General features: G+C 38.0%; 1 protein-coding gene across 1 annotated transcript in view; it reads left to right on the top strand.

Moving 5' to 3' along the window:
* Positions 1-18083, top strand: part of LOC126187752 (proteasome activator complex subunit 4-like) — a 255098-nt gene that overhangs the window by 117990 nt on the left and 119025 nt on the right. The window contains exons 17-20 of the mRNA XM_049929005.1: positions 3406-3657; positions 4403-4531; positions 11349-11540; positions 12839-13026. Coding sequence (XP_049784962.1) covers positions 3406-3657; positions 4403-4531; positions 11349-11540; positions 12839-13026 — 761 coding nt within the window. The remainder of the gene's footprint in view (positions 1-3405; positions 3658-4402; positions 4532-11348; positions 11541-12838; positions 13027-18083) is intronic.

Raw genomic sequence — 18083 nt, forward strand, 5'->3', positions numbered from 1 at the left:
TGTTCAGAGCAGTCTGAGTTCTAGTGGGGAGAGGAGGCAGTCTCCACATGACCTGTGTTTTCATTTATAGCTCTCACATCAAATGAAAACAAAGCTGATTTCTGTGCCTGGAAGCTATCAAGTGAATTAAAATACATTGACATAATTATGGAAGGCTAAAATACGTTATTAGTTTCAATTTTCTGATTTTATTTTATTTCCACATTTTTGGCAGTCAAGCAGTAACCGCCTTGCAGAACAGTGAAGTTATTTTTGATGATTTTCTAAAGAAATTTGGCTTTTATTAATCTTTTCCGCAGAGGCAGTCAATTTATTTGTAACAAAGTGTTTCATTCCAGGCTATTGGCTAGTTTCAACTGTTTGCTGAATTTCAAGTGGACAGTTTCATCGTCTGACATGTATGGCTTTATGCCATGATAAAGAATGAAACACGAGGTACTACAGTACTGGTACTCTAAGAAAATATGCATCCCGAAACCTGCACTGAAAAGCTTAATACTATGTTGGGGCATACTTCTTTGTGAATCTTGACATACGAATGTGCACCTTAAGCCAAATTGTGCATTTTAGTATGGTTTACAAAATTCTGATGCTCTTGGAGTATCCTCTGATATCCTGTTTTGTTTATGATATATTGTAAGATCTCTTAATGCTTTATAATTATGAACATACGGGCTTCCTAGGTCATCTTAGATGTGCAAGTGTATTAATGCCTGTTTTCTGCTGTTCTGTGACCACTGTTGAAACAAACTCTAACAGGTCGTGGGAAAATATTGCGAACCATGGTTTCAGAAGGATTACTTACAAAGTAAATTTCATTTTATGCAAGATGAATCATATTAACGTGTGACAATGAGCTCCGAGTTTCTGAAATCAGAGAGTGTTTGACTCTCATTTAAAGCTTAACACTTTGAGGGCTAGCCACTTAGAAGAATTTTGAGCCCAGAATGCCAGAAATTTATGTCATTATTTAAAATTTTACTGATACTTTTGTGTGATGTATCTTAAAGTGTAACACATGCAAAAAAGACCAATATTGTATGTGAAAGCATAGCTTTTCTTGTAGCAATGCCATGTACATTAATTTAAACTATTAACTTTTCCAGTTAGTGTGTTTACAGTAGTTAGCAAGCAGACATGTATTGTTTTTTGCAAAATCAACTTTGAGAAAGCATGAAGTATCAGGGAATGTTTTCTTGCTTAATTTTAGTAGTGACACTGAGAAATTGATATTTAACAATGCTGTGCCAAGTTTTGAAGTTTTTGCACAAGATACTTAACAAAGTCTTCACCTGCCTTCATTAATATGTGCAATGCAGGTCAATAAGTTAGAATCGGTTGCTTGAAAATAACATTTTCAGAATCTTGTAAGAATTCCTGCTCCAGTAAAAAATTATGCAGTTTATATCCTTCAGGACACTCAGAACAGCATGCAGCATGCACTCCTCATTTTCCAGATTGCAAACAAGTTTCTGTAAAAGTTCAGTGCATGGTTCTTTTCCCTGTGCAACATTCACCTACAGTTTTACATTTTTGTCATAAATGCATACACATATGTTATGCAGTCCATGACTTTACAGTAACACATATTTTGGGCAAAGTTCACAGAACTTCATAAAACCAATTTTATCAGAAGGATATATGTGTTTGAAAGCTATGTATATTTCTTTCAGATTATGCAAAATGAGACTTTTGAACTTACAGGACACACAGTCGCTTTTTATTAGCAGATATAAGACTTAAATATCATCACAGTAAAAAGTCTGGACATGTGTTTCCACATCCTTACCTATTTTCCACTTCATAGCTTCCTTTTGACAAAATATTGTCTCCTTTTAGTAATACCCCTTATTTCGTTACCGTATATTCTGTAGTGTACAGAAACATTTTGCAGTTTTTCTATTGCAGAACTTCTATTAAATTTCGCTCGCAAGTTTTCAATTTCAACTGTTACAGTCTTCGCACTCAGAACTGCCGTGTTCTTCAGACAAACAACGGAAAGACCGGGTCGGAATATTAACAATTAAGGAAAGGACAGATTGCTGTCCACTGTAAAGGTGGCATGTTGAGTTCCGTACAGGCACAATGAGAAGACTGTTCACATTAAGCTTTTGTCCAAAGTCTTCATCAGAAAAGAGAGACACACATGCGGGCACTGATGGCTGTGCAGTTGAGTGCCACACAAACCAATCATCATCATAATTGCAGCACATACTTCTTTTTGGGTTTTTTATATCTTATCATTATGAAATCACATTGACAATATTGTCGAAGGCTTAAGGATCGCTTCAATATATTGACAATGTGATTAACAATTTCTGCCAATAAAATTGAAGATTTGCAACCTGCTTGTATAGGTTAGGCCCTAAAGAATTGTTTTGTGATGTTTTTGTGCAGTTTTATAGTTACTCCACTACACATTGACGATTCTTTGTCTGTTAGCAAACTGAAGCAAGTAAATGTAGTGATACATGTGACTGCAACTCCAGACCCAAATGCAACCGCTCTAGACACACAACAAAGTTAAAACTTACAGGTTTAAACCTAAACATTAATGGGCTTATATAGTATGCTAAGTTGTGAGAATCTCTGAATACAGTCAACCAGAAACCATTCAGATTAAAAAAAAAAAAAAATTAAACACCAGATATTTGAGTTTGCTGTTGTGCAACATAATGAATATGCAAGCTGGACATAAGATGTTTCATGTATGTTTATTACTGAAAAATATATTTATAAAAATTAGGATTCATTATATGCTGTTCATTTATGAGAAATTTTGTAACAATCATTTACGAATTTTATGTTCTGTTAATGCTTGTAACTATCAACAGTTACACTAAGAGTCTTGTGTGCAACATGTGCAAAAGTTGTCATATTGATGACTGCACAAAAATTTTAAACAAGTAAGTAAAATAAGGTTTCATACATATCACAGTCTTAATGTGTCCTTCAATGGCCAAGTACGTGTACAAAGTGGATAGTCACAATATAAGATCATCGAAATACGCAGAGAGAAACTGAGAATATAGGGTTTCAGTTTGTCGCAAATACATTTCTCGGATTTACCGCATTGTCGGTGCTGTGAAGTGTGAGTTGCAGCAGCAGCAAGAGCATCTACCACTGCCTGAAGATGTCAAACAGTTGTATCGATGAAATATTGTGGGATTTGCACAACATTACAGGGCGTCAAACCCGAGAAGTGTGTTTGCACCAGATCCGTCGGAAAAGACTGAAAAGTCACTTTCAGTTTGTGTTAGTAACTAAATATCGTAATCTGTTCATTCTTGAACTTCACCGGGATCATAAATTATTTTTTTAAAAAAATGGTTGCGTTTGACTTAGTATTTAAAATTTTATTGTGTTTCCAGTGTTTGTACTCCTTTTGGCTCTTTTTATTTTCAGATTTGGGATTCCATTATACGTGTTAGTAATACACGAAGCAATTTTGATGCACACTGGAAAAATTTTCATGTAGTGAAGAAACTTCTTGAAGACAAACTTGTTGGGCAAAAGAGACATATGCGTGCCGTTCTTGTCGACAGAGCATATCTTCAGTATGAGTCCTTACAAGAACGTAGCACAGTTTGCTTAACAGAAACACACAGTCTTATTATGCTTAGTCTTCTGACACTCAGTACTAGTCATTATAGTGAGGTGAGTTGATAGCACAGGTCATGATTCCATCTCTCTTTTTTTTAATTTGCTGGATCCTTCAGGCAATACTTTAGAGCCTATTTTAAGAGAAATGTCTGCAGTAGGCGAGTAATGTGGAATAACCATGATTTACTGCATTCTGATATTGTTTTAAAATGGAAATGTGGTGTGCCATTAGGTTCTACCATGCATCCATTGCTGTTCTGCTGCCTCTGCCCCCCCCCCCCCCCCCCCTTCTTTTCGGCTCACTATAACAAATATAAATATTAAATCTCTCTTCATGACGTGTAAGTAGATAGATGGTTTGTTCAAAGCACAAAATACAAATCTCATTACCTTTGTAGACAGAAATATATGTTGGAGGTGAAGCATATAGCTTCCACTCCCTATAGTTCTGTCATGCAGTGTGTAATTTACTTTCTCTGTCCTCTGCTATAACCAATGAAAATGAGAAAGCAAAAAATTCTGATAGTGAAGGTTTATGTATGTGTGTGTGTACATATTCAAAAGGCAGATATTTTTATCATATGTTATGTCTTCTCCTGTGTACATTGTTTGTCGATAATGAGACTCAAAATGTGAAATAAACATTGTGAATTTTTGCAGACTTTTGCATGTGGCTCTGGAAACTGTAAATTGTACATTTAATTATTGATATATGTTTTTTTAGATTTGATTATTAATGATATTCACAACATTTGTATTGCATTTTTTTCTATATGGGTTCAACTTTTGAAATTTCCAGGTTCGTTCAAGAGCACAACAAACATTGTTCACAGCACTTGACACATTTTCTTATTCTTATCTTGTACTTGTACCAAAATTATTGGAATATTTAAAGGAAGATTCCAAGGAGCATCATGACCAATTTAAGGTAGTTATTTATTTGTTATTGTGGCATCTTTTTCAATCTCCCTTTACTGCACCATCTGCAGTCTACTTTGGCTGAATCCTTCCATCAGCCAACTGCACTCTCTGTCCTTCTTAAATTTATAAGAGTTAAGAGTTAATACAGTAGTATTATTACAATTTGTTTCTTTGTGTTGTCTCTAAGAATTATTTGTTGCTGGAAGGAATATTTTGCTTTGAAGTAGTGTGTGTGTGCTGTTATGAAACTGCACAACAAACTGTATGCCAGACTGGGACTTGAACGAAGTTGTTTGTTTGGGAGAGTTGCTCTTGCTGACTGATTTATTTGTTGACATTTTATGTGAAGATTGATTATCATAATTGTTTGGAGAAATACTAAACAGCAGTTTGTGTTTCCAGGATTTTTTGGAGTAATGGCTAATCTCCAAGTTTTCCCATGATATTTCAATAGCACCATAACCTTTTTCTTCAGATGTGCAGTACGCAGTTCTGGAAATGAAATTATGTCCTTAAAATGTTGATCTACAGAGATGGCACACTTTCAGAAAAAATGGTCTTGTGAAAGAATTCTAACATCTGAGAGAGGTTTTTAAGCAACACAGATACTCATAATATTAAAAGGATATGCGTGCTGTGACACAAGTCAGTATGATTTCCAAAGCATATTTACCCCTCCATCAAAACTTCAGTGTCTGGTGTGCTGTGCTAAATATAATTTAGACTAAAAACAAATGTATACTGCATAACATGTCAATGTGGTGTATCTTATATTGAGAAACCTACAGAACAGAGCTCTGAAGAACATTAACAGTGCACTTAATTTGAGCATGCAGCTATATCAGCAGTTGTACAGCATTACTTCACTGCATTAGATTAGACTTACTGTTCATTCTATAGGTCCATAGTGAGGAGGTTGTCAAGGATTCAGAATATATCATGAAATGAGTAATATAATACATGACTACAAAGGAAAGAAAATGTTAATGTATCTTCCACAGATCCAGAGTGAAATCGTTGTTATGGATGTGAAATGTCAAAAAATATCAAATATATATTAATTTGAAAGATAATAAACTTGTCACAAAACATGCAAATGTTCAGTACACTGAGGTGCGTGTGATAATACTTTGACTGTTGTAGTCACACATCAGAGAAAAATCAGTTTACACTTATTTACACTGATCACATTACTGCAACAAGGATATACAGTGGTCAGATTTTATTTAGTACATTATTTGTCATTATTAATAATTAGGGACCTGAAAATTTGCATTTGCAGTAAATGTGAATATAGATGCAAATTATTCCTAAAAATGCGACAACTTGAAATTATCTAGCAAATGCTGCCTTGTGACAAATCGTATGCAGATGAACTATTTTATCAGAGATAGTTTCGAATACTTTTTTATTCTGCATATATATATATTGAAAATGTAACCAATTTTTGATTACTGATATTGTACAATTTGGAAAGATAATGCGTGTAAGAATGTGTGTGTAACATAACAAGCACACTTGTCCATGAGCACAATGGCACATCAGTGTGCTTGATGCTCTGCTGTCAAGTCAACTGTGGGCAATTAAATGACCTCCAAAAGGACTGGTCCACATCTAACGATCTGTCTGTGCATCTAATAAATCACTGCAAATCTGTTGCATCCGCAAGACATGGTTTCAGTCTACTGCAGGCCTGCCATTTGTCAGTCTAGGAATGAACTTTCAGTGACAAGTGGCTACCCCCCTGCAAAGAATATTTCAGTTCAGTACACTAACTTGGAATGCAGAATATGCTTCCGTCGTCCATGTTCATAACTAGCATTAAAAATTGTTGATGAAGTGTCAGAGGCACAAAGGAAAATCTAAATGGTCAAGATAGTGACTCCTTAAGCAATAGTAGTTTTCACATTTTAAGTTACTCTGTGAGTTGCATGGTGAATCCAACAACTTGGCAAAACTATTTGCTAATGGACATCAACACTTATCTTTATGCTAATAACTCATTTTATAACACAGCTAAATTCTTACAAGAGAGGAGTAATTTCCCCCAATGAGCAACCAGTGGCAACATTGCACTTTCGAATAACAGGAAGATGTGACAGGGATATAGAATTTTTGACAGCAAATTTAAACAGACACTGAGCAAAATAATACCTGATGCTTGCGAATATAGATACTGTACACTGTCCTTAAGGAGGATTTAATAAAAACAAGTAAACTATAATATAATTATGACAAGGAAAGTTGCTACTCACCATATTGGAGATGTTGAGTCGCAGACAGGCACAACAAAAAGACTGTCACAAATAAAGCTTTTGGCCAGTAAGACCTTCATCAAAAATAGACCACACACACTCATACACACACTGACTCATGCAAATGCAACTCTCTGAGGCAACTGAGGCCGCACTGTGAGCAGCAGAACCAGTGTATGATGGGAGCAATGGCTGGGTAAGGGTAAGGGGGAGGCTGTGGTGGGGAGGGGGAGGGATAATAGGGTAGGGGGTGGTGGACAGTGAAGTGCTGCAGGTTAGACGGGTCGCAAGGGAGGGGTAGCGAAAAAGGACAGAAGTAAAAAGACTGGGTGCGATGGTGGAATGAGGGCTGTGTAGTGCTGGAACGGGAACAGGGAAGGGGCTGGTTGGGTGAGAACAATGACTAACGAAGGTTGAGGCCAGGAGGGTTATGGGAACGTAGGATATATTGCAGTGAAAGTTACCACCGGCATAATTCAGAAAAGCTTGTGTTGGTGGGAAAGGTCCGTTATGGCACAGGCTATGAAGCAACCATTGAAATGAAGGATGTCATGTTTGGCATCATGCTCAGCAACAGGGTGGTCCACTTGTTTCTTGGCCACAGTTTGTTGGTGGCCATTCATGTCGACAGACAGCTTGTTGGTTGTCCTGGCCACATACAATGCAGCACGTTGGTTGCAGCGTAGCTTGTAGATCGCATGACTGGTTTCACAGGTATTCCTGCCTTTGATGGGATAGGTGATGTTCGTGACCAGATTGTAGTAGGCGGCGGTGGTGGTGGTGGTGGTGGTGGTGGGAGGATGGATGGGGCAGGTCTTGCATCTAGGTCTATTACAGGGGTATGAGCCATGATGTATGGGGTTGGGAGCAGGGGTTCTGTAGGGATGGATGAGTATATTGTGTAGGTTCGGTGGACAATGGAATATCACTGTGGGAGGCGTGGGAAAGATAGTGGGCAGGACATTTCTCATTTCAGGGCACGATGAAAGGTAGTCGAAACCCTGGCGGAGAATGGAATTCAGTTGCTCCAGTTCTGGGTGGTAATGAGTTAAGAGGGGAATGGTCCTCTGTGGCTGGACAGTGGGACTTCAGGAGATGGAGGGAAACTAGAAAGGTAGGGTACAGGAGATAAGTTTTTGCACAAGGTTGGAAGGATATTTATGGTCCATGAAGGCTTCAGTGAGACCCTCGGTATATTTTGAGAGGGACTGCTCGCCACTGCAGGTGCAACGACCACGGGTCTCTAGGCTGTACAGAAGGGACTTCTTGGTATGGAATGGGTGGCAGCTGCCGAAGTGGAGGTATTGCTTGTGGTTAGTAGGTTTGTTATGGATGGACGTACTGATTTAGCCATCTTTGAGTTGGAGGTCAACAATTAGGAAGGTGGCTTGTTGGGTTGAGTAGGACCAGGTGAAGCAAATGAGGGAGAAGTTCTGGGAAATTTTTCAGTATAGTCTCCCTGTACATTAATGCCCTTAGTCTTGCGATATTCCCAGTGCTTTGATCCCATCTTGAAATTTAGATTCTTCCAGGCCTCAACTTCAGCTGTCAGTTCTTCGTTTGACGAGAATCTCTGTCCATAAAGGAAAATTTTAAGCTAGAGGAAGAGATGGAAGTCTGATGGAGCAAAATCAGGTGAATAAGGCAGACGTGACAACAATCTGTATCTTAGTTGTACTTTTCCCAAGGAAATTACACTTGAGTATAGGCATGCATTGTCTTGGTGAAAGATGACTCTCATCATTGCCAAACCTTCCCCTTTTTTGCATATCATTTGCTGAATTTGATCGAAGTGCTTAACTTGATATTGTCCTGTAATCGTTTGACCAGTGAGAAGATAATCTGTCAGAAGAAACTACTTCAAGTAGCAGAAAACTGACGCCATGAGCTCTCCGGCCGACCTTATCGCCTTTGCCTACTTTGGTGGTGGTGAATCAACATGTTTCCATTGCTCTGACTATTATTTTGTCTCTGGGCTATATCAGTGGATCAGTTTCATCTGTGAATGCAAACTGACACTAAAGAATCTTGTTTGTTGCTCTGAAAAGGGCTCAAACATTGTTCGGACATATCCATTGTGATGCATTTCTGATCCTGCTTTCAGAGTCGGGGCAACAATCTGGCAGGTAACTTTCTCATACCCAATTCCACTGTTAAAATGTGTTGTTTCCATTCAGACGACATTCCTATAGCTTTAGCAGTATCTCAGACTTTAAAGTAGTGATCCTCCTGGACCATTTTATGCACATGTGCAATAATTTATATGGTGTTGGGATTTCTTGACTGACTACCATGTGGATCATCACCTGAGCTGTCCCAAACAAATTTAAACTTGTAAATAGTCTTCATGGATTTGCCGTCATATCACGTTGCGCAAATTCCACAATATTTCCTCGGAGCAACTCTCTTGACATTTTCAGGTGGTTCAACCTTGCTGGTGGCTAGGTACGACTGACTGTATCCGCACATTGACACCCCGTTTCTAGAACATGCACGTGAAGAATGCTCTGGCACAGAAATCGTGCATGCGCAATAATTTGCAGATAGATGGTGCCATATTCAAACTCCCTCTTCCGAAAATGGCAGAGCAGCTCTCCTGCGCATGCTCTGTACGCTGCGTTTGCCAACAGTGCGGCCAGACTTACTCACAAACGACCATACTAGACCAAGGTTATGAAGGGTCTGTTATCGAAGAATCTTGATTTTCGTGTCGTGATTTAATAGCAGCCAGTGCAGAGTTCCAGGCTGTGCTCAGTTGAAATCCCGCATCCTTGTTGATGAGATTATTTATTGTACGGATATGTATTGCTTCCCTAATGATGCAATCCCAGAAAGATGATACCAGTGATAAAACTTCGATCTTTTAATAAATAATCCAATGTCCTGTATTCAGACAGTGTTTCGCAATTGCCGACTTTTCCGGTTGACGAAGGAGTGCATGATGCTGATGTTCATCGCAGCGTTCTTGTACTGTGTGGCATGTTTGGCCTATATACACTACCCCACATTAACAAGGAATCTTGTACACACCACATTTCCTCAGGCCAAGGTCATCCTTAACTGAACCCAATAGATTTCTCAGTTTTGGTGAATTTATTATACTGCTGTAATCCAAAGAATTTAGCACTGTCAATCTCTTTTGTCTGCTTCTCATTGTATTTTGGATGTATCCTGATGGGTAAACTTTTTAAAAGCTCTGAAGTGCATGTAGTATGTTTTTCGAAGTTTATTGGCCGAAACCTAGGAACCTTTTATTAACGTCCATGAAAATTTCTTTAACAAACTTCGTGAAACTTCTTGATTTGCTAATTATCAATAATATTTATATCATCTCCAAACAGCAGCAATCTAGCCTTTTCATGTTAAAAAGACGTGCTCCAGGTAACCAGTCTATCTGACGGGAGGCCCTAGCCACACGACATTTCATATTATTATTTGAAGTCAAACGTTAAAGATGCTGATTGTATATTTTTCTAATATTTTCAGAAATGCTGGAAACAGTGAAACTGTACAGAAATTTGGTGTCATTTCTTCATCTCTTTTCTAAACAGAGATTTAACTTGAACACATTTTAACCATTCAGGAAATAGACCACTGATAATTGACTGGTTACATATTTAAACTGAGAAGATAACTCTTAACTTTCATTGATGTGTTATCATAACCACGAGAAATTTTTAGTTTTAAATATTTTATATTGGAAATTATGTGTACTGGTGTAGTGAGAGTCATATTCATGTTACTGAAGTGGTTTATAATGGCTGGTTTGAGATGTTTCCTGGCAGTATCTACTGAATGTAAGAACCCCATCTTTTCAGTGACAATCATGAAATGCTTGTTAAAAATTTAGCATCACTGCACACCCCTTTTACCAATGTATCTGTTACTCCTAATGCTATCTGCACCTCTTAAGAACATGAAATGAAATTATAAGATACCAGTGTTATGGTGCAGGTACCAAATTGCAGGGTCAGTGCAATAAATGAACTGATTAAGATTAGATGTTATCAAATAATATACTTTACAGGTCTGGAGGCTTTAGTTTAACTAAGATATGTTATCCAACACACAATTTACTCAGATTTCATTGGAAGTGATATCAGTCCTATATAGGGCAATGATGATTAGAATTTCAGAGCTGTATTTCTAATAAAACACTCAATATCTAAAATATTTGCTTTTCAAATAGTGATGGTGATGAACTTGTATGTCTTAGTATACAGAGATAACCAGGGTAATTTTTTGGAACTGGCACCCATTTTTTTTAATACTTCATGTGCTTGATAAATGTAAATACAAATATGTAAAATGGCTCATACCGGTACTTAACTTTAGGATTCAAAACCCCTAGTCATATTGACAAAATATGTAAGAATAAAGCACTTCATATTTGGGACAAAGCTTCTAATCAAATAACCTGCTGTTCTGGAAACTAAGATTGCTCTTACCTTTTTTATGATTTTTAACTAGCAGCGTTTTGTGTTGTACTCCCATTTCTTTCTTTGTATATTTGAGTATTTCCTGAAGATAGTTTTTCTTTTCATGGAATGTAAATATGTTTTCTTACAGGGTGCATTATATGTTTTATTGGGTCCGAAGCAGAACCCACTGGTAACTAGGCACGACTGGACAATGTTGAACTCATTGTGGCCAGCTATTGTTCTTGCTAAACCTTCAGAAAAAGCATCAGTCATCAACTTGCTGGACAATTTGGTGGAAACAGTACATAAACATTTTCCAACCATTACCATTAATCTAGAGGTAAGACATTGCTTCCATTGAATAAAATTCAAGTGCTACATTTTTTGCGTCTTCACTGGTATGCCTGCTTGTGTCCGTGTATATGCGGATGGATATGTGTGTGTGTGCGAGTGTATACCCGTCCTTTTTCCCCCTAAGGTAAGTCTTTCCGCTCCCGGGATTGGAATGACTCCTTACCCTCTCCCTTAAAACCCACATCCTTTCGTCTTTCCCTCTCCTTCCCTCTTTCCTGACGAAGCAGCCGTTGGTTGCGAAAGCTGAATTTTGTGTGTATGTTTGTGTGTCTATCGACCTGCCAGTGCTTTTGTTTGGTAAGTCTCATCATCTTTCTTTTTAGATATAACAATACATTCTTTTATACAGCAGAAGTTGCTGCAGGGTTGGCAACAACTATTTTATGCAGAAACCCCTGTCGTTTGGTTTTGTTGAAGCTGCTTGTGCAATCATCACATTGTGCTCTATATTATTAGCTATTTCTTGTTGCCAGTGGTTCTCTTTGCCGAGTTATGATTGTTTTTATATTCAGTAATAAACCTTTTAGTCATTGTAGATTCTATTAGAAGCAGTAAGGAGATGAGGCTGTAAGCTCCCTTTCTCCCAGCATTCAACAGAAAATCAGGGTAGTAATTTAACAGATAAGTTTGGCTGTGTAGTGTAAATAACACGAATGTTGTGTGTCATCTCTAATAATTAAAATTTAAAAAAAAACTTTTGCATCATTAAAAGTATACAAGCTCACATCGCTACATGCTGCAGAATTGTGAAGACATTGGGCAACTGCATATTAAGTTGATAAAGTATTAGTGTTGGTAATTTATTTACCCAAGAATTCTTTTTCAATGATGTAAAATCTCTCTCTGTCCCTCTCTCTTGTATTCTTAATTGTGCTATTCATTTCTGGTCCTCTTCATTTATTTTTTTCTCATCACCATCTCTGGCACAGTACTTAATCAGAAAATTGTCTTTGATTCCCCTTCATCTTTGTCTCCCGCTGTCCCCAAAATAGAAAGATTCCTCTCCTCCAGGGGCCTGAGTGATCTGTCCTCCCTTTTTAACCTTTCCCAATCTATCCTTTCCTCCTCCCTCAAGAAGGAACTAATAGATCTGAAAGTAAGGTTAGTATCATGTAGTTTTCTGTATGTTTCTATCAGCTGTTCTGACATACCTCCGTAAGGTAAGTTCTTGCATGAAAGACTGTATCACAATTTTATAATTTAATCTGTTATACTTTTTTAAAAGTTACATGCACTTTGATGTAATTTTTATAGCTTTGTATGTGGCATAATGATGTGTTGCAGATACCAGATACTTGCCTAGCATCAGCTCGTAAATTGTGGAACAGTTCACCCCTTCCATCAGTGGACCCCATTTCAGATACTGAGGTAGAACTTGGACTACAGAAATTACATGAGAACAGCAAATACAATCTGGAACAGTACCTCTCATTGCTGAATGCTTTAATGGATGCTCTTGAGCAAGGGAATCTGTGAGTAGGTGGGAGTTGTATTTCCTAAATCAGAGAGAGTGTGCCATCCAAAGCGGTCTTCAAAGTAGTGTGCATGAGTAATTGTTGGATGGTAGTAAATTTCAGTCAGTGGTCTTAGCACTGTAGTTTTTTCTAAATTCTTTTAGTGTGATTTTCTTTTTTGTAATGGAATGTATTTATATAAAAAAGACTAATCCAAGTAAGCTATAAAACACTATGGAATAAAAAATCTTGGTGCCTGTGTGACTATTGTATAGTTTAACAAAGTACAGTCTTAATATTTTTAAAGTATGCCTGATGTTGATAATACTAACTTTTACAATTAAAATAGTCTCGTTACTTCCAGTTGTGCGTACATATTTCTATTGTCACAGATACAATTTACAGAAAAGAAGAATATCTCATTGTTTGGTGTAAGAGAAACAATTTTATCCTCAGAGGTCCTTTCATTTTTCATGTTGTGTCCATTCTCTGCGTAGATACTCTGTTTCTAGTGCCCTACTTATTGAAAGCTTTGATGTAAAGAAACATTCCATATATTTCACATGCTTTCTTCATTTGAGCATGAAATTACATTGAGCTGATGTAAACGCGCAGAACTGGTCATGTGGAAACAGTATGATGATAGCTTACATTTTGTGATGCTGTAGCATTTGGCACTCATGCTGTCATTGGTTTATCATTCAAGATTTTCACTTTCATCAAATTATGCAAAGATAAATTAGAGAAATAACAAAAAACCTTAAAATAAGAATATTCTGCATACCACCGCTTTGAGAATAAATATTATTTATGGAAAGAAGGCTCACTGTTGGGACCTCCCAATATTAGGAACACTGACAAACATTTTCACCAACCATATAGAAAATGTAATCTTTGACACAATAATTACAAAGAAAATATACAACATTATTTAATGCTACAAATTTGTGGATGATGTAAGGTGTATAGTAGATGAACAAACAGAAGAAATAAATAAACTTCATGCAAATATAAATACTACACATGAAAGTATTCTATTTGCTGTGAAAAAAAGAAACAGACAAACAAACATATTTACTGAATACAACAAACTGTAAACGAGCGGAAACAGAATTGTTGAAGAGGTAGGAGGATTGCATAATTGTGATGGCAGTATCCAACAGATTCAAGGTACCAACAGTTTGTTTTAGAGGCACCAGGTACAAATTTCTAACCAACACTTGGTATGATAACAAAGAAAATAATGAGAAAGAAGAGTGACCCAGGATTGTCCAAAAATATGACGACATAATAAGACAAGATATTCAAAGTGAAATGTATAATTATAACACTTACCTGCCAAGAGATAACTTCTTGAAGGATGCAGCTTCTGTCCACCAATCCCTCCAAACCTTTCTTGAGGAAGTTATGTTGGGGGGGGGGGGGGGGGGACTAAGGTATCAAGGAAGAAGTGTGTTGCTATTGGACACACCATCACATCGGTTGTCAGGTCTCATATCTTCTCATCAACAATACTGGCAGGCATCATCCTTCTGCTCCATGGAAAATACATCTCAAAGAAGCTTGATTTTCTAGCAAGTTTGTGTTTGTTCCAAATATAACATTTTTTTTCTGCAGTGCACCATTTGAAAGATAAAAGTAAAAGAAAAAGGGATCTTTCCATTCCCTCCTGCCTTTAACTCACAACCTAGGAGCACCATCTTTAGTACATTTACCTCCAAACTGTTGTTCTTGACAAAGTCCTGAAGTCAAAAATTGTTGCATATTCCATGCACTCTACACCCCTTGTATGAGTACTTGATTGGCAGGACTAGTTATGTCAGTGTGTCTGGAACTACAGGCAGAAATTTCAAAACTAGATACAGAGAACAAATAAGAATCTGATAGTTAGAAAATAGCCATCTGCCTCTGTCAAATGCCTGATAGAGCATGCATGTGAACCATCTAACATGGAACAGAATATGAAAAGTATTGGAATGAACAATCGCAACAGAAAACTAACATTACAGGAAAATGCTCACATGTTACGAGTGGAGTGAACAAGAAAGTAATAAATGACCAAATGAATATAACAATTTACTGATCAGTCTCCTCAGCACTCGTACTGTTGTTTGCAATTCCCTGCACTCATACTTCCCCCTTTTTTTAAGAGCATCCTCTACCACACAGAATTACACATGACCCTACATAAGAAACAAATAGTGTACACACTCTAGTACCTCACGCCGCGGAAGTCGAACATGTGCCAGAACAAATGGACATGGTCAGCCCATAGAGGGCTCCGCGTCCGCGGTGGCTATTACGCGCAGCGGCTCGCGCAGCGAGTGCGCCACCGCTACGCCATGTGCAGACAGCGGCCAATAGCCCTCTGGTTTCGTATATAGGGACCCGCTCTGCCCTAGTCCAGTCAGTCTGGTACTCGCCCTGGATTTCGTTTCTATCTCGGCGGTACTGCGTTCTGGTCGTTGCTCGTTGTTGACATTTGCCTGGCTCTGGTTCCGAGTGGATTTACTGTTGGTGTTTGGTGTTGTGGTTTCCGCAAGCCTCCATTGTTTATCTCTTCCTTGTTGTGTCGGTCGTAGTCGGTCGTGGTCTGTTGTTGTCAGTTGTTGTTGGTCTGTCGTTCGACTCGTCCTTGTGTTTACCCAGTGGTGCATGCTCCACCGCCGGCGGCTTCCCCGCCTGGCGGCTCCGATTCGCAGCCCAAGGCATTCCCGCAGTTGGTTTTGGTTACCACACACACCTCAACAAAAACAGAAGATGACCAAAAAACACACAATCAGTGGTGTCATCACTATAAGTGTTTTTAGAAAAACACTTGCTGAAAGTGAAGTGTACTTGCGAGCACTGAAAACTAGACATTGTAGTGTATGCAGGACAATGAGGTTACAATTTAATTACTTACGTGATGATGAGATAACAAAGTAAAACAAAATAGTAACTTAACCCTATGAAGCTTACACTCCAAAAAGTTGTTTCATTACCCCCCCCCCCCCTTTAAAAAAAAAATAAATAAAAAAAATTGATACAGCGAACTCCCATTTATCCAAATCGTGTTTATCTGAAATCCATTATATCCGAACAGGTTTTTCCGATTTTTTGCGACTCTTATTGGCACTGGCACTGTCTGACGCATTGTGCAGCTACGCTTTTGGCTATCTAGACTGACACTTGACAAGTTTCAACTTGTCTGTATCTGGAGCCATGTATTTACTGGTGTTTTTTGGCAGTCTACTGCTAATCAGTGCACTGGCACATATCAAAAGTCCGAGTGTCTTCAATCCGTGCATGTGTTGGTTGAAGTTTTAGCGTGTTTCTTGTTCGTATTGTGTGGTCTCATGCCATTGCCGTCTATTGCCACAGCCTGGTTTCAAAAGTCAAAAGCTTTATCTAGTGCATCTCAAGTGTTGTCAAGTCGTGCGTCTGTGTGTTTTCGATTTAATGTTTTGTGCTTTCAAATGTCCAGAGATAAGTGTCCAAAACCAAAATATAATCACTTGAGTGTCAGTACAAAAAACGCTGAACATGACTACGGGTGCAAAATGAAAAAAGAATGTGATCTTGTTGGAACAAAAGCTTTGCTCTTTGCAGAGAATTGATGCTGGTGAGCCCGCTTCGATTGTTGCTGCGGATTTGAATGTTGGTAGGAGCATGATTTCTGATTGGAAGACAGATCGATCAGAAATTGAAAAATTTCGCTGATTTGAGGAAGAAACTGCACACAATCATCGACAAAGGAGGTTATACTGGTGATCGAACGACTTAACAACTGTGATGAAACTGGGTTGAATTACAAAATGTTGGCAACAAAAACCTTTAACTCTAAACAAGAAGAAATGGCATCCGTATATAAAAAAAGCAAAGAAAAAGTTACTGTGCTCGCATGCCACTGGCAGCCGTAAACTGCACCTTACTTTAATTGGCAAATCCAGAACACCAAGTGCATTTAGATGGCAACCAGCTGATAAACCTTTGCCATTGTGGTACACGAATCAGTCTAAGGCATGGATGAATGGTGCCATCTTCAGAGAGTGATTCCAGACAGAGTTTGTTCCAGTGTAGAAAAATAGATGGAGGAGAATGGGCTTCCTCGAAAATTGCTACTTAATGTGGAAAATGCTCCTTCTCATCCAAATAATCTAGAAGAAGGGGATATCAAAGTTGTGTTTCTCTCACCACATGTCACATCTCTATGTAAACCAGTGGTTCAAGGTGCTCTTGAGGCGATGAAAAAACATTACAGACACGAACTGCTGGAATAGTTAATCGATGCGATCGATGCTGAAGAAGATTTTGTGCAAGCTCTTAACAAAATCGATGTTTTAAGTGTCATTCATGGGATTGCTGAAGCTTGGAATCTAATTCCTCCAATTTCTCTCGTTAGGTCTTGGAAAAAAAGAAAAACTCTTGATCATAAGGCGACTCATCAGTGTTGGGAAGAAGGAGGTAACACCAAACCTCAAGCTGACATGCCAGAAACAGATGAAAATGATGTAATTTTGGTGAGTTTACTGGAGGAGCTACCGGGTTGTGAATATGCGAACTTCGAAGATGGTGAAGAGTGGGTGAAAAATGACTTTTTCATTTGACCGAGGAAGAAATTGTCCAAATCGTGACCAATCAGAAAGCATCAGAAGAGAATGTGTCAGATGATGAAGCAGAGAAAAAGGTATGAAGTGATCCGAACCGCCCTGCAGTACATCAGCCATCAGGAGATATATTGCCACAACAAAAGTTTCGTGAGCCAAAAAACAAAAAACCATAAACCATTACAGACTTTTTTTACCAAAAAATAAGTTCTAATAAAGCATCCAAAACTTCAACATCCATAAGTTAAAAGTTTTTGTTTCATAATTTTGTAGAGTAGTTTATTTTTTATGCCGAAGAGTAGGTAATAAAATTAAAACTCCTGTTTTCTTTCCTGCTGCCAAATAAGGTGGATTTGTTTCTATAAGAACGCAAAATAAATGAGCTTTATTATTCAGCATTTAAAAACATTGAGTTTTTAATCATACTTCGGCACCTTTTTAACATGTCAACACAGTTTTTTTCAGTCAAACCCGTGCAGGTTTATT

This window comes from Schistocerca cancellata, chromosome 5 (assembly GCF_023864275.1).
Source record: "Schistocerca cancellata isolate TAMUIC-IGC-003103 chromosome 5, iqSchCanc2.1, whole genome shotgun sequence".
In the NCBI taxonomy this organism is placed as follows: domain Eukaryota; kingdom Metazoa; phylum Arthropoda; class Insecta; order Orthoptera; family Acrididae; genus Schistocerca; species Schistocerca cancellata.